This window comes from Rhipicephalus microplus, chromosome 1 (genome assembly GCF_043290135.1).
Source record: "Rhipicephalus microplus isolate Deutch F79 chromosome 1, USDA_Rmic, whole genome shotgun sequence".
Taxonomy (NCBI): Eukaryota; Metazoa; Arthropoda; class Arachnida; order Ixodida; family Ixodidae; genus Rhipicephalus; species Rhipicephalus microplus.
This window is the reverse complement of record NC_134700.1, coordinates 201994475-202017467: the sequence shown is the minus strand read 5'-3', so window position 1 is coordinate 202017467 and position 22993 is coordinate 201994475. Positions and strand designations below refer to the sequence as shown.

General features: G+C 40.2%; 2 protein-coding genes across 3 annotated transcripts in view; both read right to left on the bottom strand.

Moving 5' to 3' along the window:
* The window catches only part of LOC142804037 (uncharacterized), an 81000-nt gene that overhangs the window by 29156 nt on the left and 28851 nt on the right, over window positions 1-22993 (bottom strand). The gene's annotated exons all lie outside the window — the stretch shown is intronic.
* Window positions 1-22993, bottom strand: part of LRP1 (LDL receptor protein 1) — a 188429-nt gene that overhangs the window by 161286 nt on the left and 4150 nt on the right. For both annotated transcript variants that reach the window (XM_075890495.1, XM_075890505.1), the window contains 6 exons: window positions 10539-10682; window positions 8737-8865; window positions 6477-6637; window positions 5519-5606; window positions 3509-3666; window positions 805-904 (listed from right to left, as the gene is read on the bottom strand). In XM_075890495.1, coding sequence (XP_075746610.1) covers window positions 805-904; window positions 3509-3666; window positions 5519-5606; window positions 6477-6637; window positions 8737-8865; window positions 10539-10682 — 780 coding nt within the window. The remainder of the gene's footprint in view (window positions 1-804; window positions 905-3508; window positions 3667-5518; window positions 5607-6476; window positions 6638-8736; window positions 8866-10538; window positions 10683-22993) is intronic.

Here is a 22993-nt window from a genome sequence, read left to right as displayed (position 1 = left end):
ACTGATTTATCCCAAAATAGGGGAATGCATGTTCAAATGTTGCAGCTATCACAAATCACAAGAATTAGTTTTCTAATGTCTGGCGGGAAAATTTATGGACACTGAAATTTACACATTTATTTGGCAATTTTTCTCACAGCCAGACGTAGCATCTATACAAGCCTTGTTTAGAAACTGCGCAACTTTTCCTCTTCTAGGTAATGTTATCAGACCCCAGAAAGTTAGAAGAAACAATATATTTGGCTGGACATTGTCATGATGACAGATGCAAGCACACCGTATAAATCCTTTGAAAAAATTAAGCAAGAGTTTTACAAGCTTTTGCAGCTAATGCAGAGACAGATGGTACTGAACAGTCAGATTTTTTTATCTGCCCACTTGGCAAACGTTTAGACAGCTTATAGAAGTACATACTAAAGCACGAATTCATTATGAGCCGCCTTTAGAGAGTGAACAGTCAGATTTTTTTATCTGCCCACTTGGCAAACGTTTAGACAGCTTATAGAAGTACATACTAAAGCACGAATTCATTATGAGCCGCCTTTAGAGAGTATCAAGAAACACAATCTTTCTTCACAGGAGAGGTCAGAATGCTACATGATAATGCAATGGAATCGGCCCAATGCCAGCACAGAAAAATGGAGAGGAAAGGCGGGGAGGTTAACCAAGCTCCCAAAGCATTTTATATAAGCTAAATAATGATCCCTTTTTCTGGGAGTGCCTAATGAGAAAATAAAGCCCTGTTGCCACTACACACTGTAAATATAAACAGGTCGTTTGACCGTCAGATAAATCACTACTTACTAGTCAACGAAAAAGAGTCGTTCAGCTTCAAGTCCCACCGCACGTCCAGCTGAGAGACGAGAGCACACTGAAGGGCCGTCTCGTTTCCTTCGTGGTTAATCTGCATAGCACACAAAAGAAATCTTGGGGTGAGCATCGGAGGCAGGAAAAATATTCACATGAGCTCAAATAATGAAGTTCACGTAAAACAACTTCACTATGAAATGCATTGGACCACAAAATATTTTTTAACAGTGAAGCTGTTCTGGTTTGACAAAGTGTGACCATGCCCAAAAACTGTTGTCATCATGAAGGGTATAAGCCAGTAAATCTGGGCAAGTCCCATAGCTCACTGCTATAACAACCCAGATGGGTGAGAGAATGAGTACAGGGAGAAAGAGAAAGAAGGTTATAAAGGAGAAAGATTTTCAAAAGAAAAAACTTTTTTTTTTAGTGGCGGGATTTCAACTTGCATACCTCCAATACCAATGCAAACCGTTCTAACCACTCGGCTATTCAGGAACGCTAACAGAACAGCATTGCCTTGCATAGTGCAGTGTAGCAAAAGAAGTGAGCGTGAAAAGGACAATTGTGATGGTGAGGAGAAGGAAAACGATAAGGAGAGAGTAAAGGTTGGCAAAGTATGAGAAAGAGAAACGAGGAGACACAGGGAGAACATCACCGAAAAAGAGAGAGAAAAGTATAGGGAGAAAGGAAAAGAAAGGAAGGGGAAGCAAGTATCGTGTCGTCTAGTTACCAGATTTCGCACTGCCAGGCTAAGCCACGCATACACAGAGCTAAGCCATGCCCATCAAAGGAGAAATTGTGTGCAACCTCCATTCTATAATGCATAGCCTGGCTACACCTGATCGTGTCCAGAGAGTGATGGGGCATCCTAAGACAGCGCGTACTCCCAAGAAGGAAGCCACGCATCTCGTGGCGGTCTACTCTTATTGACACATCGGTCAACAGGGAGTACAAGGCGGTCTACTCTTATTGACACATCGGTCAACAGGGAGTACAAGCTGTTATGGACCCGTGCTTCGCTGTGCCAAGCTTTGCGCGACTTAGTGGGAACTGCCAGCATTTTTGCAATACATGGCATAATCAATACGTTATTTCATCTCAAAATGCATTTCCACAGTGATGCTATTGAGCACTCCTTATTTGTACCAATTTTCAGAGCAGCAAAACTTTTGTTTTCGAGTACTTTGGAGCAGCAAAAGTCTCCCTTGGAGCAACTTGGAGCAGCTAATTTTGCAACTTCAAGCCCTATGAAGCAGCTAATTTCAGATCCTGCAGTGCACTGTTGCACTTACAGTCAAGTGCCTGAATTATTATGGGGCTGTTATGAAGAACTAAAAATATTTCGTTTCATTGGAAATCTCATAGTGAAAATCATCTAGAAAACTCTTCATATTACACTCGATAATGCAAAAATAAGGATGCATGCACTCCGGTGTTCTTGAATAACCTCTTCAGTGATTTTTTTTTTTTTCAGAAACTACTGAATAAACGAAATGCTGAATACTGATAATTGTACTTTATGAAATAACACTCAACCACAAAAACCACGACATAACACTTAGTTATCCGCAGAACTGGTCGACAAATGTCGCTACACAAAACAGTGCCTTCGTGCTCTAGTGCAGTTCGGCACAAAGTATTAAGACATTGAAGCAAACTCTGTCACAGTTTGATGCAGTTAGGCTGGTCTTATATCAGGATAGAGCAATAAATTCAACTTGCCACACTTTGGCACAATTGACACAAGAGCGGAATCACTGACCTCCCTAATTAGGAGCTACTGCTGCATTTAAGAATCCTGCAAAAGTGTTTTATAGATAGTTTCAAAAGACAAAAGAAAAAAAAACATTATTTTCAAATTTTTTATTTCAGAAAACAATGCTCTGCTTTGGTATTGACCCACTTAAGATTTCTCGACAAAATCAAAAAGCACCTCTTAAGCTTCCCAAGCCCTCTTTTTCTTTAATGCACTGATTAATGCTATCACTAGTATTCCTTAACCATTAACTTTTTACAATACTCTGTCAAAACTAGAAGTGGCATGGTGCACACATACTTGAGTGGGCATTGCAGAAGTAGACTTGCACCTAACACACGTATTAGGTGTGCAATGCGTGAGGTAACAATGCAAGAAATAATCAAGCATTTGTAAGAACTGTCCGCACAACTTTAAATGCAAACTCGATATAAGTGACCAGAACGCACATAACAAAAAAATTATGCTGAGGTCTAAAGATGGTGTAATCCCAGTTGTGTGTTTCAGAAATTGAATTAAGTGACTGAGACTGATGCATTAGCGTGGTTTTGAAAGTCCACATTTAAATCAATACCGACAGTATGCATGTTCAAAAAATGCTAGAATATCAGTATATAGGCTTTTCATTATGCACAAATTCGCCATAAACTTATACTATAGGATTCACATATAGAAGAACATATTTACCGTACAATATAAAAAGTAATAAAGAAACTGGCTAAAACACTTTTTTTTCTTTTTACTGTGAGTGCAATTTCATAAAAAGTGCGATCTCAGTTAAAGCACTCAGTAGCACAGCACCTGGGCTAAATGCTAGAGCTGCATATTCAGCTTCGTGATGGGACATTTTTGGACAAAACTAAAATTAAAACAGAACTGTAGAATAATACTATGACGAATTATATTTCTCTTATTTCCATGCTAAAATAAAACTTGCTATACCCAGCACACAGTCCTATTCACGTGGTTAAAATCCATGGCAAGGCTTTCTTTCACTGGAGCGATGCTGCTGTTGCCGGCAACAGGAGAACCGTCCAGGCGAATGTGTTGAATGTTTATAGAATTGGCAAAAAGAAGTGTGGCCTCTTCATCCTCTGGGACTGAAAGGAGGGAAAACACAAATGGGTGCAGAGAAGAAAGAAGAAAACAACAGAACCTTGCTAATTCATTCATGGCCCGTCTACAACATCATGTACCCTATTGCTACTACTTCAGGCCAATACTGCTTCACTTTGCTCACTAGAAACAAACTGTGTTCACAACTCCTTTTCAGTCATTCAGCCAAAGGCCAGAAACGATGCATGCTATGCTACCTTTCACATTCCTTTCTTAACAGTGTTAAAACAGCTATAGTTTAAGTTAGGTCTATATTAAGAAAGGGTTTTTTTTTGTTACAGCTATAATTTAAGTTAGGTCTATATTAAGAAAGGGGGGTTTTTTGTTACAACAGCTATAGCTATATTTCACTAACAGCCTTTTCATCCAGGAACAAAACATAAAGTGCACACATAACCTAGCTTTTTTTTTCTTCATTACAGTCGAACCCCGCTACAACGAACGCCACTTTAAGAAAATTCCCATTACAACAAAAAGTTCACGGTTTCTTGTCAGCAGTCCATACAAGTCAATGCATTATTATTGTCGCCACAACGAACACTTTTTCTTCAGCCATCACGCTTCAACGAAATTTCGCTATGCAATTCCAGGCTCAGATATTTATTGCTATACAAGAAACCCAATCTTTAACACTTTGATGCATTTTCAGAACCTGAAAATATGTCGACAAAATCTAAAACACGCGTTGGCACTACCGGAAACCGCCACGGTTCAGCAAGCATGGGCGTCGCCATTGCTAGATAGCGATGGCAATGAGACTTCCCTGACTGGCCGTGACTGCCCTGCTTTTGCCATTGGCTTGCTTTCGAGGCGCAGACGATCTGTAGCTGAAGCTCAGTCACTCAGTTCATGGTTTCCTTCATGCAGCTGCTACGCGTAACCGTGGAGCGATGCCTTTCACAATTCCAATGCTTATCATTTTATTCGCGCTTTGCCAGTGTGGTACCTAATCAGAGCGGCTGTTTGTCCGCATTGCCAACCAAATCAGCCAGCAGCGAGATTTGGATGATAAGAATGGCATAGAATAAGGCAAAAGTCTCTGCTCCACGATACCCTGCCTCCATCTCGGCATTGTCGGATACACTTTGACGGAGGACAGCTGCTGGTGTTAACGTGTCAATGCAACTGTTTGGTACGTTCACGAAAGCAGTTGTAGGCGTTGTTTCAGCGTGGTTTTCACCGTGGCCTCGCTATGCATGACTGTGAATCGCGTCGTGATGCTGCTGGAAAAGAATAGGAAGCAGCGGACACTTTTTTTCAAGAATAAACATTCCTTTGTTCCTAGCTCAGATCAGCTATATTTTTTCAATTTCACTACAACGAAATTCTCGCTTCAACGAAATATTTTCCGCACCCCGTGAGTTTTCTTGTAGCGGCGTTCGACTGTATTTAACAGAAATTAAACTTTTTTTTTTCGCATATCCCATCGCATGTGAACAGTGTTGCTGAATGCTGCAGCTGCGGTATATCACCACTTTTCAAACAGGTAAACAAAAGGGAAAGACAGAATAAACACTACACATTGACTACCTAGCAGATCTGCCAGATATACACAAAAAAATTAATTTCACAGAAGGTTCTCTTCATCGGCACCAGTCACATTAACAGTCACATTGACTAAGAAAGAATGCACTGGAAGTTCTTCACAATCAACTTGGAAGTTCGAAAGTTTAGGACAGGGATATCTGTGAAGTAAAACCAATCTCAATATCTTATATTATAGAGAAGAGTTACCATAGTGCAGTTGTCCACACTGATCAAGAGGCAGTGTTCTACAAAACTACGACTGTATTAGACTCTATAAACACGAGAAACCAAAAACGAACATTTACACACCATTGATGCCAAAACATTGACTTCCAACTGTCCTGTAGCCTTCAATGCAGCTGCAGTTGTGTGAGCCCTTAGGTCCACTTGTGCAGTTCTAATAAAAGTAGACAAAACATCCATACAACTCAGGTAAGAGCATAATTTTTCAATTTAGGAACACACCCTCCTCTATAGCAATTTCTGATCATTGCTATACTTGCAAAAAAAAAAGGCAGTCAATCAGGCCAACATACCAGCATTTTTGATTGAGTTCTATTCGCTATAGTAATGCCTTCAATGGTTGATAAAAAAGAACTGGTATGCAATTCAATCAACAGACTGAGAATGAATGAAGGCAATGCTGCTGTTATAACGACTTACAGCCTGCATTAGGCAGTGCTCATGTAAATAAGTAAATACAGCAATTTATTTTAAATACTAACTATAATTACAAAACATCATACTTTTTTTTACAGCAGGTGGGTGTAAGAGCCCCTTAAAGACATATGTCTTCAGAGGTATGAAATCCCATAATGTGTGTATACTCCAGCAGCGTGCTTTGAATTGACCACAATGTGCATGTACAAAACATCCGCATGATGCAGAATTCAAATGTTGTTTATGGTTAGTGATGAGAAAAATGGCTTCTAGCTGTATATAGGTCAAGTAAATCTACCCTAAACTGGAGAGTCTCCAATGGAGTACTACTAAAAGACACATGAAGAGAAGTTAACCAGAATAAATTCATGGTTTATTATGCTAAAAAGCAGATAAATATACATAAGGGCTCAATAAAGGATTGAAGCTTTTGTCATGGCTCGACTGATATTTCCCACAGATCTGTGGCTGTTTGAATTTCTCGCATCCCCGCTGTGAATTTGTGAAATAACCAAGAAAAAGCTTTGCCTCTGCAGAGAAATGTAGTGAATGACGACAATACTTGCAGAGAAGGCAGCCAATGCAATTGGGGAATTTAAAATATTACCTGGTCACAGGTGCCAGGAACACTGCAAGGGTCGGTGTCAACACAAAGGGAAGGCATCTCATGATGGGGCTCCATGCCTTTCTTGCAGAAGCAGACAGGACCCTGGGGTCCCGGCTTGCAACCATGATCACAAGATGCATTGGCACATTGAGCTGTCTCTGCTGCAGTGTTCAATAGACAGAAGAGAAATATCTCAAACTTCACCTTCTTTAATCATTACCTTCTTCCAGCATGCTAGAGCTTTCAATAATGAAACTGATCCAAGGAAAATAAATTCACAGAAACCAATTTGACTTCAATGTACGTTTTCGTCACTGCATGCATTATAGTCACTTCAGCACTCACAGACGTTTTTCCAGCGGTGCCATAAGCAAGCAAACATGACTTTTCAGCGTACCATAAACCACAAGTTTCTGTAATCTGTGTGAAAGCCACCATAATAATGCTAATGGCAATAGAGGGTAACACCATTGTACCGAAGTAAAATGAACACCTTTGCTATTGTATAGCCCCCTAAAACAAGCAGTTCAGATTTGTGGAGACTGCACCAAGCAAGTTTTGCCCACAAGCGTGGAAATTGACTTCATCAGAAAATGATACCTCCACATTAATATCCTCCCCTAGAACAGTCTCGCATACCGTACACACCCATTTACGGGTAACTAAGAGTAATAAGAGTACAGTCATAGCTTAATAAAGTAAAAGCTCGTTCATTCAAACTCGAGAGGGACTATAAAATTGTTCGAATTAAGCGGAGTTCAAGTTAGTGGGCGAGCGCTAAAATGTACAAACACTGTGCCACACTATTTGGGCAGAACTCAAAGAAGCCACCTCTGGACTCATAATCCCAAACTTGGTGGCACTAAACATTTATGGCAGGTGTCTTGGTTGATAAAGTTCATGGAGCTTTAACAGCAACAGAATTGACTCATCTGTCACTGATACACCAGAAACAAACAACGGCACGCATTCATGTGAGCAGTGAGCCCTAATGTCTCAATATATGACTCTATTTATGCTCCAAAATATGCTTATTTTGCAAACACAACCAAATCAAAAGTAATCAGGATTTCGCCGGCATGTTCTGTGGACCAGAATAAGGTTAATTCAACAACAATAAGTAATTTTTATTTGCTTGTGTTTCTTTCGTTGCGACCCCATGAGCATCGTTTGTAGCTTACCCAAAAGCTCCAGCACAGCATCCGAAATCTCATCTGCTGAGAAATGTTGCTGTCTCATTGTTTTGCATCTCTAATAGACTTAGTTTGGTTTGATTTTGCAATATATTGTGATCCCTCAGGGCCGACGTTTCCGTAGAGTGACAAAAACCGGGGGCTCCTAATTAAAATGAACCGTCATGGATACCGACCTGTTCGAATTATCAGGTTGTTTTCTCCCATAGAAATATGCAGTGCTGTGTTGGGACCAGGGTGTCAGTTGAAATTAAGTGTGAGTTCAAATTAACGAAGCTTGTATTAATTAGTCTATACTGTATAGCATTCAGACAACAAAATATTTAATAATATAAAGTAAATAATTCAACACATCTCCCATCAATAGGAGTGTATAGCAAAATATTGCTTAGAATGAAAATTAGACATACAAATATATTCTGTTATATGTGACCTTGTTTAAATGAGGTTAAAGGAGCCATGACACAGTCACCCACCAAATTGAAGTTTTCATCGAAAAATGGAAAACGAGGGTCTGTTGTGCCATTGCGTATATAAAAACAAGGAACTGTAATAGAATATTTAATTGCAAAGTGAGCCCTAGAAGTTGCCGGTTACAAACCCCGTCCACCGGCAGCTACCACCATTTCGCCATGGCGTGTCTGACGTAATGGTTTTCCTGGAGCGGAGCTGTCGTCTTCTATCTAAGTTTTAGCGGCTGCAAATTGCTCAATTTTCCATGCGAACTGAAGAAAGCTATAACAGCTCTAGTGCAAGAGCAGCCGACCGTGAAACACCATCGTTGGCTGGAATAGAAACGTTTGCAAAACAAGCGATTCGTTACGTCACGGCTTGAGAGAGTGCCACTGTTGTTTCGACTTTCAGGTTGCTCACGTGTTTATAAAAAACGCTTGTTATAAATCACGTTATCAACTGCACACATGCTGCGTACAAGTGGTTCGTTCGTTGCACCTGTACAAGTTCTTCAGCGTAACAAATGGATCACATTATTAAAAAAAAGAAGCAACAGCAAATTGACATAATCACAAAAACATACAGTCAATGTAATCGTAAAAAAGGTTACTCACAGCAAAATGGGCCCTCGTCAGAGAAATCTGGGCAGTCATTGTGACCATCGCAGAGCACAGCTATTCGACGGCACGTTATGCCATCGTGGCACCGAAAGTAGTTTTGCGGGCAGCTGTTTCCTAGGTGACCTGGTCGCACAATGAGATAACAAAGCTTCACTGTATGACCATAAAAGGTTGGCAGGATAATGCAGTGCATTTGAACAGGGGCTACTTTTCAAAAAATGCTTTTTCTTCCAGTACTCTGAATGTAAAATTTTTACCATAATGGAAAAATGAAACAGAGGCATACAACAGCAACCTTCAGTGTACCGTCATTTTGCCCTTATCTTGTACCTTTCCACTTCCATCTATTAAGTTATGGCAATTTGCACATGTATGCATTTCTACTAGACATAAATCTTGGTACTTTCCCACCTGGTTATGGTGTGTGTGAAACAATATGTCAAATTCTCGTATAGTACTGATATCAGTCTCGAAGATGTCAATATTTTCTATTTGTGTCAAATTAAAAGCAGAATTCTACCACAATGCTGCCGCACAAATCAGTTAAGGAAGGGTAAAAAATTGCGGCATATATCACGTGTTCGATTTTAATTAGAAAAACATAAAAATCTTTAGCATCGTGGGCACGTTTACTTAAGACTTCTTTACACATACTAATACTGTGAACCACCTACACACTAGCTATTCATTACTTGCAATAATTATGTGTGCCAGATTTGGCCTTACAGAGCTTTATCGTAGAGCCAGGAAAGCATTTGAACTTAAGAACGCGACAAATAGCTAAAGCAAGCAGGACAGTTAAAAACTGCACGTTCATAAACAGTGACACGTTGAGCAGTACTTATTTAACTCTGTTTCTTGAGTTCATAAATATAAAATAAGGTCTATATTTGTCTATATATATATATATATATATATATATATATATATATATATATATATCTTGAGAGAACATTCAGATAGGTTCACATTTGCAGCAGATAGTACATAAGAGTGTATTTCAGATGAGATGAAAAAAAAATGAACTAGTATATGATCACACCTCTATCCAGATTTATCAACTTGTGGGTTGGCTATATTTATACCACTTACCTCCCAGTTTAGTGTTACTATCAGCATGTGTGCATTAAAGTGCTATGCCAAGGTGCCACATCTGTCCTGCTTCTCTCAAAGTGATAGTAAAATAAAACAAAACGTGAGATGTTTTTATAAAATATGTCCTAACGTACAGGAACATTCAAAAGTTTATTGAAATATTCCTAAAAAACAGTAAGCTCACTAGCAAGCTTCACTTCTTTGGTTATTCAATTACAGCCTTGTCTAATGTGAAGTGTGCCTGATGATCAATTAATCAGCCAAAGACAACAGACATAGCTTTCAATCTTCTTGAAATTAAACTTTTTTTTTTTCGCATATACCATCGCATGTGAACAGTGTTGCTGAATGCTGCAGCTGCGGTATATCACCACTTTTCAAACAGGTAAACAAAAGGGAAAGACAGAATAAACACTACACATTGACTACCTAGCAGATCTGCCAGATATACAAAAAAAAATTAATTTCACAGAAGGTTCTCTTCATCGGCACCACCAAATTCTAGGATATTACCATGAAGATGCAAAAACTTGTATGTTAGTTAGAGTCCTGGCAGTGTGAAGCTTATAGACATAAAAACAAAGGTAAAAAAAGGTAAACACAATTTTAACTAAAATATATCCAGCTGAGCTCACTATGGATATGTTCAGCAATGACACTGAGCTAGCTTGTCTCGACCTCGCAAAACAATCAGAACTCACAGCGCCGCGCATCTTCATCAGATGTGTCTGGGACGAGGTCATCTGTGAAGCCACAATCTGACTCTCGGTCACAGACAAAGCCCTTGGGAATGCATCGTCTGGATAGCGCACACTGGAACTGTCCTGATGCACACGTGCTAGGAACTGTAAGAGAGAAGTGGTGTCGGTCTATCATAAGCGTAGATGTGCAAGCTTAAAATACCACTATACACCTTTATTTAAACGCTTCCAAACATGCGTTCATTACTACACAACTGCTGATCTATAACGGTTGTTAACACATTGCTGAAGTACATTAAAGCCTGACTGCAACATACCTCGATTACTGCTCCCACAGTGTGCAATTAGCAATGTGCAAGGGGCACAGCTTTATTTTCATTTACTTTTTTTTTCTGAGTCGAAGTTGAATGTTTTTTTTGCTTTTATTTTGAAGGTACCGGTGATCTGCTATCCTGCCAAGACGATAACCGCCTTGGCTACATGATATGTTCCACTGCAGCATAGAGGCTTTAAGAGTACTTACATATACTCTCCTCATTTCTCATTAAGAATTACACCTTGCCTTAGTCCTTGTGACCTACACAGCTAACATCTACAGTTGATGGGGCTGTGTTCATGCTATCCGGCACTATTGCTACTTTGCCAACTAAACATGTGTTGAGTCACTTAACAGTCAGATAAAAATCGGAGATAAAAAATTGTACTTGCTTCACTAGAGAAATATAAACTTATTCTTTGCGACACCTGCATGATTACATAAGAAAAGTCTAAAATTATAGAAGTGTTAAAGAGTGTGCAACCATTCACCAAAAAGCAGTCTCACATTTCCTTCTTAATCTGGTAGCAAAATCAATGACGTAGCTGTCCTTGGGCTTATGATTTAAAGGAAGGTTCAAACCAAATGTTAAACAAGTGTAACTTTATTTTGGCTTAGGATTTAAAATGAGGTTCAAAATGAATGCTAAACTAAGCTGAGAAAAAAAAAAAGAAAACACACCAGGCCTGCGTGGAATGTGTAGCACAGTCACAGCTAATGCTGGACGAGCAGCCGTTCTAGAATCTTTTTTTACACACATTTAGGGCGACTACAAATACACTTGCATGGTACCTACTTCGCCATAAATCATTTTAACTTTTATGTAGAAGGGAAGCGTCCACAATGCCATTATTCATCGATCTCTGAAGAAGTAGGGTACCTGCTACACACTTTTCAGGCATTTCATGGCCTTTTTTTGATGCTATGGCTGACGATGTTGAAGAACTATGTCTGAGGCTTTTGTAATAGGTTGGAGCAATCAATGACCTACTCGTTACATAATTCACATTTTGCAATGCCTGGTTGTCGCTTACTGTTTCAAAAAGCCTTATTACACATGTTAAGCGATTCTTTAGCTCATGACACCTGTCAGCTTGCAATAAAGTTTCAAGCACCAGCGTAGCTCAGTGGTAGAACACGACTGCCACAGATAGAGCCCGGGTTCAAACCCCATTCCATGTGATTTGAACAGAGCTCACAATCAAGTCTACCAATAATAATAAAGCGCATGTGCACAGTACAGCAGGCAGGAACATCGCTGAGCATGTGCCTCTTAGTTTATAGTTAGCCTGGTCATGTGGTGTCCCTCTAGCACTCTATGCAACTAAGCGTGTAGGTAGCCTGCGCACCCTATCTTGTAGAAAACCTGAGGCAGATGCAGAAATTGAGCAACATAACTAGGCCTGTCGGTTCCTGTAAACCATCTTTCCGCATGCCATGTGTGCAAACTGCATCATCAAAATTCATCGGAGACAGGTTAAAGAGTCAATGCAGCGTGTTTGCTCATATCTACCTGTCTATGCCGTTCCTCATGGTAGCATTGTGAGATTGAGTGTTTCCAGTCATAGAATGAAAACTGTTATTCATGTTTGCTATGGCATGCGTGAAATATGGGACCTGGTGATCAACAGCAATGAGTTGCCACTACAGCAATCTGGCAGTAGCGTAATGGACAAGAGAAAATATTCTTACCAATCAATATAGCACCTGATACTATAAAAACTATTTATTCAGGGCGAACCTGTGCCTGTGAACTCAAACCTAAATGACCAGCCAAAATGTCCCTTGCTCGCTGTCTTGAACTTCGTCGGTCTCATCTTCTTTACCCCTCAAGTCTCGTGCCGGTCCCGTGGCGCAGCATCGTGGCACATGCAGGACGGCATTTCATGGTGCAGCTTTCTTGCCACTTGTGTGGCGGCTTTTATGAGTGCAAATTGTTCACGCGTCTTCCGCAAATGTGGAACTATGGCAATATATACAAACTACTTCAAGCATAGCACCATGTGCTTATGATTGTACAAACATCTGATGCAACACTTTGTTGAAAAAAAGCAGCTTCTGACTCGCATCTGTCATAGCATATGTGGTATTGTTTGGAAACGGTCTTTTACTACGAAGTAGTGTCCATCATCAACTCCAACTGGGCCATGAGCATTAACGAATATTACGTGTAAGCCTTACGATTGACACTGAAATTCTGCATACTATACGACAACATATCCCAGTTGCATGTTTCTTCAACAATTTTACCATACTCCAGTTACAGGTTTTTTAGACCAACTTTTTCATCACTTGCCCTACTTAGTGATCACTCTATTTCTGCAATGCTGCGATCATTGTTTCCTCACTTCAGCATCGCCACTTTGTTGTCACTTCCATTGGCCGTCGTGCCATCATCGCACCATCCATGTCATACTGCCGCCATGAGGTTATCGTAATCGTGCAGTCACCACTCCATGATTGTCATTCCACTTTCGTACAGTGATATGATGTAATCATGGTTGCTCTATTTTCGTTATGCCACCTCTGTCATCTCAAACTTGTAGTGATGTCCCCATTCCCACACTGTCGTAATAATGGGATCATGTCATCATGGTAAATCATTTGTCATTTCGTGCGCCCATTTCAATATCATCCAATTGTAACCATAACATCATTATCATGCCATCATTTAGTCTTCATACAGTCAGTGTCATACCACTGTGGCCATGCCATCCTACTCACTTCAACAAGAAAGCATTAAAAAGCTCGTTCTGCAGAAATTCTGGCATCGGCGTCGATGTCAGCGTCATTGGTTATGAGCGAAAAATCATCATCTTTGCGTGACCAAGAAATCGAGAAAAATGCAAACAAAATAAATATAAAAAAACTATGGGTCTGAGCGGGGATCTAACCTAGGTCGTTTGCGTGGCAAGTGGGTGTTCTACCACACAGCCACGTACCTGCTTACGAATACAGTAACAATAACTTCCTATGCTTGGAAACGCAGTAAAAGTTACTTTCATGTTTTACAAACAAGTACGTCCTGTATACGTGCTTCACAATACTATGTAAAATACTGCCGTAATAATGTGTGGTACAAGCACTCATTGTCATCGGGCGTCAGAACATATGATTATTATGATGACTTCATAGTTTAAAGCCAGTCACCCACTATAAAATGTACACGCGCCATTTCCTCATTAAGGCCACGCAGTAGGTGCATGGCAACTTCGAAAAGATTTCATACACTAAGTGTTTCAAAGTACGCACTAGGAATAAAATATCGCTATCGTGTTCAACTCTTAAAGGTGAAGCCTAAGGGACCCCAATTATTTATGGTTTCTGCACAGCCGCCTGGTTCAGCACTTTGACTACGGCAAAGCTTGTGAGCCGTGTAGTACACAAACAAAAATTATGTTACAACTTGTGACTTGTAGTAGATGAATATAAATAACATTGCGAAAGATTGCACCATGGCTTGCACGAAATCAACCATGCCCACCATTGTGTGTTCCCTAGTCCGTTTATAATGTAGTGCTCTTTTTTAGCTGAATCCTTATCAACAAGCTCACTTCCAAACGCTCCTAAACGCACCATGCATAGCATGGATAGTACATGTTACTGTTAGCTGTATAGCACATGATTAACTGCTTCAGTAAAGCTTTACCTGACATTCATGTTAAGTGAAGCATCACTTTTCGTCAATTCTACATCACCATGTGAATGATAACCCAACTGAAAGCATAATTTGCCTTGGTAGTCCACAATTACACTACCTTTCTCACAAACAAGGCAGATGTTTTTGCAAGAAACATTAGTTCAACAGTGGGTGAAGTTTCAACATATTAGTGTAACCCTGTGAAGAAGTTTTAAAAATTTTGACGACAACATTTTCAAAAGTTTCAAGACACCAGATTACTAAATACATTATTCAATATTAAAGTTTCAATATAAATGTAATGTGACCTTAAATAAAACAAAAAAAAAGAAAGCTGCTCTCAAATTAACCTGACTGTTAAAGGAGTACTGACACCTTTTTTTTCGTAGGCAAACTTACTCTACCATGCAAATCCTCTGTATGCAGAGATGGTGGCTCTGAGCAAGTGTGAAACTCAGCCAACAACTGATTTTGTGGGGAAACTCAGCATGCTGTGGCCATTATGTCTTTGTCAAAAGAATACATCTACTCACTTTAGAGATAAAGTGTGGCACCACTGCATTGCAAGAGAATGTCTTTTTTAGTGTGTAATTTCCTGTAGAAACAAGCAACATTTTGCACAAACTGTAGGTAACTGATAAAAATCAGAAAAATGGTTGATAATAATGAAAATGTATGCAGTAACATTCACACTTTTCCGAGCTTCACAAGGTATAAAACTGTGTTTTCTACCATCCATTAGCAAGTTGAGGTAAATAATAATGGCTGTAAAAACTCCTAATTTCAAAGCAAGTATCTTTTGCAAGGTGGCCAAGCATTGGTAGTTCATAGCTACAAATTTCTGCAGTTTTTGCAAACCCAGGAGTCGGCTGATTCAGACAATCTTTTGCGCCATCAGGGTAATCAAGGAAAACAGCTCACATAATACATGCACACCAGGCCCGTAACCAAGAGGCGGTAGGGCCTCCCCCTCTCAAAATTTGGATGAAAGTGTGTTTTACCGAGGTTATTAAAGAAAAATAGTTATTTTTCAAGGTGTTCAATGTGTGTGTGTGTGTCCTGACCCTAAAAAAAATCTTAGCTGCGGGTGGATGTGCACTATGTATTCATAGCCCTGCACATGCACTACAGCTGACTATTAAAACACATCTATCTTAAACTTATAAGTTCAGTGGAGCTATCAATAAATTACACATCAAATATGAGTTATCATCCCAGAAATTTAGACTGGATTATCAGGCACATCGCAGTGAAAAGTTAATAAATCGAAGCAAACATGTTTTCTTTTTGTTCTTGTCTTTTGCCCATTTTAAAAGCAACTGCCATAACAGACAAATGCATTCACAACCTAATGCTGAGCTTTGAGTTAAACATGACATGCAATGTGACGATTTACAGAGCACACAGTATGCGACACTACAAGAAAAATCTAACTAAGACAACTGATAGACCTTTTTCATTATCGACAAGTGCACTTCTTTGTGGTGAATATCCACACAACAAATGGCAGCACCTGTCGAGCTTCAAGTGGAGATGAGGTTCTAGTTGCACAAGCTGGGCCTTCTTTATTCATCATCATCATCAGCCTGGCTACATACGTCCACTGCAGGGCAAAGGCCTCTTCCACGTTCGCCAATGAACCCGGTCCTAGTCTTGCTGCTGCCACAAACCTCTTAATCTCATCTGCTTGCCTAACCATCTGTCTCCTCCTCACACGTTTGCTCCTCTTGGAATCCAGTTGGTTACCCTTAATGACCAGCAATTATTCTGCCTATGCACTAGGCAGCCAGCCCAAGTCTATTTCTTCTTGATTGCGACTATGGCATCCTTAATACCCGTTTGTTCCCTGACCCAATCTGCTTTCTTCCTGTCTCTTTAAAGCTATCATTGCATTTGTCTTCATTACACTTCTCTATTGTGCATGTTTATATCAAGAGAGCATAGTCCACATTTTCTGCATCATAGCGCAAAAAAAATGCACTTGAACACACTGCTTGAAGAAGTCGCTAGCTGCTATTAGTTGGGTTAACTGCATGACAGGAAAACTAGGTTTACAGTTATAAAAAAAGCCTGGTGATAATGGTAAACACAGTGTCACCACAAATCTAGTCACTAAAAGTGATGTTGACTAGTGAAAGTGTATGAGGCAATATTGGACTTATATGACATAAAACGAAGGTGGTGGAATTAAAGGTGTGCACATAACGTATCCCTGAATCGACATGTGTCATTCTGTGAGCACAGTACATGCTATACTTACGCACAGGTGTCAGCCTGAAGCTTTGTAGAACAGCCCTTTATCAATAATGTTGGATAAATGCTGATACTATCATTGTTTTGTAGCTGCTTAGATGTTACCTCAAATTACATAACTTATTCTACATTCCTCATCATAAGTGTTAACCTAATACAAATGCTGAACAATGGATGACCCCAAAAATAAGAGGCCTAAGTGACCCTTGAGCACTTATCAAGCCATTGTTCTCAATTGCTGGCTACGTGACATGACATAGAGATAGATGTAACAAGAATGGTATTTATGGAGATATCTGGCCAGAAATTTTCCAGCTGGAAATAATGAAAGTACACAGGACATCATGTGTTTTCAACTCATGCATGATCTCCTGACCCATTTTATTCACACACTGACATAGCCACATACTGGCAATTGTAAGAGCTTGAGGAAGATTGCACTCCATGGTCTACAATGTACGGTGTGCTAACAGAGCCGTTACCATAGTAACTAATGCAGAGTGGCACCCACAGCGCACCAAGCCAAGACAACTGCACTCTTGAACAATACTCATGAGCGTACATCAAGTACTAAGGAGACTATTTATAAGAATACACGCGCAAGAAGATAAACTTTGAAATGGATCTGCTACTCGTGTACACAGCTATCTATTAACATAGAACTTCTAAGGGACAAGGAACAACCTCCTTACAATTTTTTAACAGCTGTAGTCTTTTTTATTTTATCACTGTATGTGTTCATTGTAATATTAAAAGTGTAGTGCACGAAATTAAAACCACATATCAAGCACATTTTTGTGGTAGCGAAGTACTCATACGCAACTTCTGGGTTTAACCAGTCGGCAACAAGCGATGTTGCCACTGCAATCAGAAATGCTTCTCATGAGAACTTCTGTGTGCCAATGCAAATAGTAGCAATGTATTAATTTCATCGCATGATTAAAATACTCAATGTTTTCATTTCATTGCTTTGTAAAAGTAGCTCCAACCATGGCCCGTATTCTGGAAGAGTTAAAGATATCCCCCATCAAGCTGGCTGTGCAAAGATGCACAAGCATTAGCTTATTTCATTCGATGCACGAGAATTTACATCACGCAAACTGACACTGTCACCGACAGTGATCATCCCAGAATACAGCCCAATCAGTCAGTCCACTCAACATCCAGCAGAAAGAAAGTGCCTTGAAAAGTGTTCAAGGGTTCATTGAAGCGGTTATAGTGTATAGGTGCTTCAGTCATAATTCCAAAAGTTTTGGGTATTTTACTTCATGAGAATATGTCTGCAGCCTGTAAAGCTAAGAATACTTCAGACTTTCCTTGTGCAACCACGTTGCATTTATTCAACGTTTTCGGAACAGTGAAGTTTGCAAAATGAAACAGGTTTCACCAAACACTCATTATAGCATTAGGACTACAGCAGAGATCCCGCTTTGTAAAATCACAGCATTTTTCACAAAGATTGCACCCGTGAAGCTGTTAAATGCATTACTGCAGGGTGGCCTCATAAAACAAAACTACTTGAAAAACTGTTTATTCATGCAAGCATTTCAACAACCACATGGTGCTCAACTTTTTGTATATAGCATTGCTTTAACAAGATCTCATGCACCTTCCAGAAATTCCACAATCATTTACAAATTAAATGTTTTGAATCAAAGAGAGAGTCAATTCACATGTGGCATCATTCTGAGCACTATAGTGAATGTTAATGAATTGATATTTCCACATAACATAGTGACACAATATTCTTTATGGCAGTTTTAAGCTAAGCCAAACCATGCAAATAGTTAGCAGCATCAGACATACAAGTTCAACCACAGTAAAAACATTAACGCACAGCCTCAATGCAGAAAAACAAAATGTTGCAAGTTTTAAATCGTGCATCAATGTTTCTGTAAAATCACTCCAGATTTCGAAAATACTGCTCAAAACTATATTAAACACATTTATTTTCGAATAGGCACCAATTAAGTTTTAATTCTGCAATTAATACATGTGCTCCAAAGTGATTAATGAACGTTGGATAAACTGAACGTAGGGTATCAAACCTTGATTCACCACAAAACTTACACAAAATTTTATGTGACCAGAACACTTTCTCTTCTTTCCCTTTGAGTCCTGCCTCGTTTGACACAATACTTCGTTTCATAAATAGCAGTCAATGCTGTAAAGTCTAGCAAGACTTTATGCATAAGATGTGTTCAGAATAGGCAATAGCTCCTCTTTTCGACAATATAATTTCTTCCAGTTTTCTGCGGAGTAATACATCGGAAGCTTTGGAGGCTTAGAGCTAAACTCCGTTATACACCTTTGAGTATGTTGTTTTATATCTCGTAACAATACGTTGACTTCGTTGCTTAATTTTTTACTTCAAGTTTCCCGATGCTTGACACATGCGCTGCTTTTCTGCTTGCACGAGCACTTACAAAGACAAAAGGCAGCTATGAGAAGTGTGCAGTTGTACATTTTGCTGAGTCGTACATTTTGCTGGCCGATTTCTACCGCACCCTTCATAACATAGACTGATATGTACACAACAAAGTATAGCCCATGACTACTGTATTTACTCGGTTGTAACATGAGGCGTAATTTTCCATTGCGCCCAGGCAGAAGAAACAGCAGTTTTGGTATTACACTGTAACACGAGGGTCGACTTTCGGTAGCCCAGCTCTAGAAAAAGCTTGCGTTGCATACGAAGAGGTACAGTAACATAAATAGATTGATTGATTGATATGTGGGGTTTAACATCCCAAAACCACCATACGATTACGAGACGTCACAAAGGAGGGCTCCGGAAATTTCGAGCACCTGGGGTTCTTTAATGTGCACCCATATCTGAGCACACGGGCCTACAACAGCCGGGATTCAATCGCGCGACCTGCGGGTCAGCAGCCGAGTACCTTAGCCACTAGACCACCGCGGCGGGGCACAGTAACATAAATTTGCTAGGAAAGCTCCATCACACATCGTGCACCTGCATCTTCAAGTAGGTCAGCTGATGGCAACAGATTCGGCTGGCTACCACAGAATATTTCTAAAATACCTGTTTCAGATAACATACTGCAAGTACCTTATCTATTTTAAAAGTGGACAAGACTTTAAAAAAAAGGGAAAAATATGTTTATACAAGCGATCTGGCTACAGAAGTGGAAAGTCGTCGTGTAGATAAAAACAGTCTTACTCAGCGTCATTACAGTCACAAGATGCAACTACGCAACCAACTCTTTTGAGTTATCAGTTACTATGATAAGGGTACTTCGACATCCGGCCCAGGCCCACCAAGAGGGCTGTTTTGTTGACCACAGACATACAGATAGAGTTACGAACTGTCTTTCCTTTCAGCCGCTGCTGTATATAACTGAACAGTAGCAAACGATTATAAGCCAAGAAAAACTTGAGTTACCCCATACGCCACACCTCACACTGAGATTCAACTCTACAGAGTTGTGCTCAGCCTAACAACATATGATGTGTAACTAATATGTAATGACACTGAGAAACTAATATTTAATGATTGTAAGTTGTTTAAGGTGGCCCTTTGGGCCACTGAAATTTTCATTAACCACACATAAAACACAGATGAGCATCACATGGTGCAACTTATGAATATCAAGGTTACACTTTTATGACAGCATGCGTGATTTTAAAGGATGTTAGCAGTAATAGGAAACACCTAGCACTTCTTCCGTATATGCAAAAAATGTCACCCTGTCTTAAAGGGGCTTAGGAACACCTTTTGAGCATGGTCGGAAAACGCTGCCCATCGGTAGCAGAGGCTCCTGAGAACACGCGAGCCAAGTGTTATAGCGCAAAACCCAGCCTGGAATTCACAGTAAATTATCAAAGTCAGCTAAAAATTTCTTTCTCTTCACTCGACAAATGACGGAAGATGCTCGAAAATCACACGCAGATGACTTATCTATCAGCCATTGGCTGATTTGAACATTGCGCGCTCGGTTGTTACAGAGATTGCCGCAAAAGGCCATCACTTGCCTGCGCATGCGCGCCTGATCGCACCGAAAAAGCCGAGTATTCGAAGAATAAAAAAAAAGAAAAAGTTCTCAAGGTCATGAGGTGCAAGTGATGTTCTTTGTTTGCCCCTCCCATCCCTCCCTGCTTAGCTTCCAGAGCTTTTGTCGGGACAAGAGAAAAGAGAATGCGATTGCAGCGTATGACAAATCTTTGTAACTCTGCTCAAACTGTACAGATACTTAAAATTTATGCGGCGTTAAATTTGTGAGGCAATATGCTTTTCCAGTGAATTAATTCCATGATTACTCAAAAAAATGTTTTATGGCCCCTTTAAAATAATAGGAATGCAGCTTGGGGTTAATGTCACGGTCTCTGCGCCTTTAAAGACAAGTAGCATATGTGCAGTGGTGCAAATAAAGTGTGATGGCGAAGCTAACATAGGCAAGAAGGGTATAGCATTAGTAATGAAGATAATTAAGTGTTTTGTTTCTTGTGCCGCAAATGTTGTGCATGAAATACCATTGTCTTGTGATGCCTCTTACATCGACCAAACGGGTCGATATGTTAACACGAGATTCATAAAGCACAGAGCAACACTGAGAAATATGAGCATGCTCACTTGAATGCCCATTGTAATAGGTGCAATTGCTATCCTGTCCTTAAAGATACAAGTGTTATAGAGAGACATCAAAATCGCACCGTCAGAGAAATCATCGAAGCATTTCACATCTAGAAGGGGGAAAGAAGTATCAGCCAGGCCTCACTTAATCTACTGAAAAAAATTGCCCGCAGCTTCCCTCGGGGGAACACTGAGGAGGATGCGGAGCATATAATTGGTTAACGGGGTGTTAAAGTGCGACTTACTTGGGTCGATGGCTAAATTGGTTAACGTGGTTGTGAAATGGGGTGTTAAATTGCGACTTACTTGGGTCGATGGCTAAATTGGTTAACGTGGTTGTAGGAGGGGGTGTTAAATGAGTGAACACGTACACACGTATGCAAAAGGGCGGCGCTGTTCGAAGGGACGTCGATCATTGTGTTTGTGGATTCGTTGGAATTCATTTCACCGCGACCTTGGACGTCGACGCGCCGTACAAACCAACCGACGAGCGGCAACTGAGCGAGCGAGCGCCGACCTTGAGTATATATACAGCGCGACGGCGCATGCACTGCTGTCAGCTGTCGAATGTTCGAGAAGGGGGAGAAGCGCAACGGCGCATGCGCGCGCGTTAGCTGCCGATGTTTTCGAAGCGCGACGGCGCATGCGCGCGCGTCAGCTGCCGATGTTCTCGAAGCGTGACGGCGCATGCGCGCTACATTATACAGCTAGCGAATGTTCGTGAAGAGGAGAAGCGCACGCGGTGTGTAGAGGAGGAAGGGTGCACAGATGGTGGAGGAGTGAAGCGCGCGCGGTGTGTAGAGGAGGAAGGGATGCACAGATGGTGGAAGAAGGAGGAGGAAGCTTGCGGACGGCGCCGCACTACAAGCCTCGAGTATTAGATGCTCCGCATCTAAAAGAAGATTAGCTTTTTAGATGCCACTTAGGATGTGCAATATAATGTCTTGCTTAACTGAAACTTAGGCTAGTTGGTCGTACTTCAGAATATAACAGCAGCACAAACATGCACGGACAGGGAAACAATGTACGCGAAACAGCGCTGAACTCACAATTGATTTTTTTATTTCAGGAACGACATTTATAAGAACAACCACTATAAGCTTCCCGCATGCACAAACTGAAGAAACGTGAAAATAATTGCGTATCAACAAAAAACCAAGTGAACACAAAAAACTAAAAAAAGCAATGTACATCAAAGTCACGTGTATTGGTTTAAAAATTCATAATCACAACCAAGCAACATCACTGATGGTTCACAAATGTACGAACCAGATAGTTTTCTAATATAGTTTGTGCATCCGGAAAGCTTAGGGGGTTCTTCTTTTATATGTAATTTCTCAAATGAAAGATTCAGGAGTGAGTTCAGCGTTGTGTTTCATGTGCCTTCTTTTCCGGTTTGTGTGTAGTTGCGCTGCCATTCCATTATGACGCTCATCCATGTTTATATGTGTGTAGTGAATAAAAATTTCAAATGATAGTCAGCACTCGTGTTGTCGCTTCTTTCCTTATTCTTTTGAGTTCATGTGCGTGCGCTGTGTTAAGATGAAGCAAGTTGTCTTTTCATCCATATTACTTTCTTTATATTTATGTCATAACTAGTGCAAATCAGTTAAAACATTATAATCAATGTACCCTATACTTTCTTTAGCCTCATT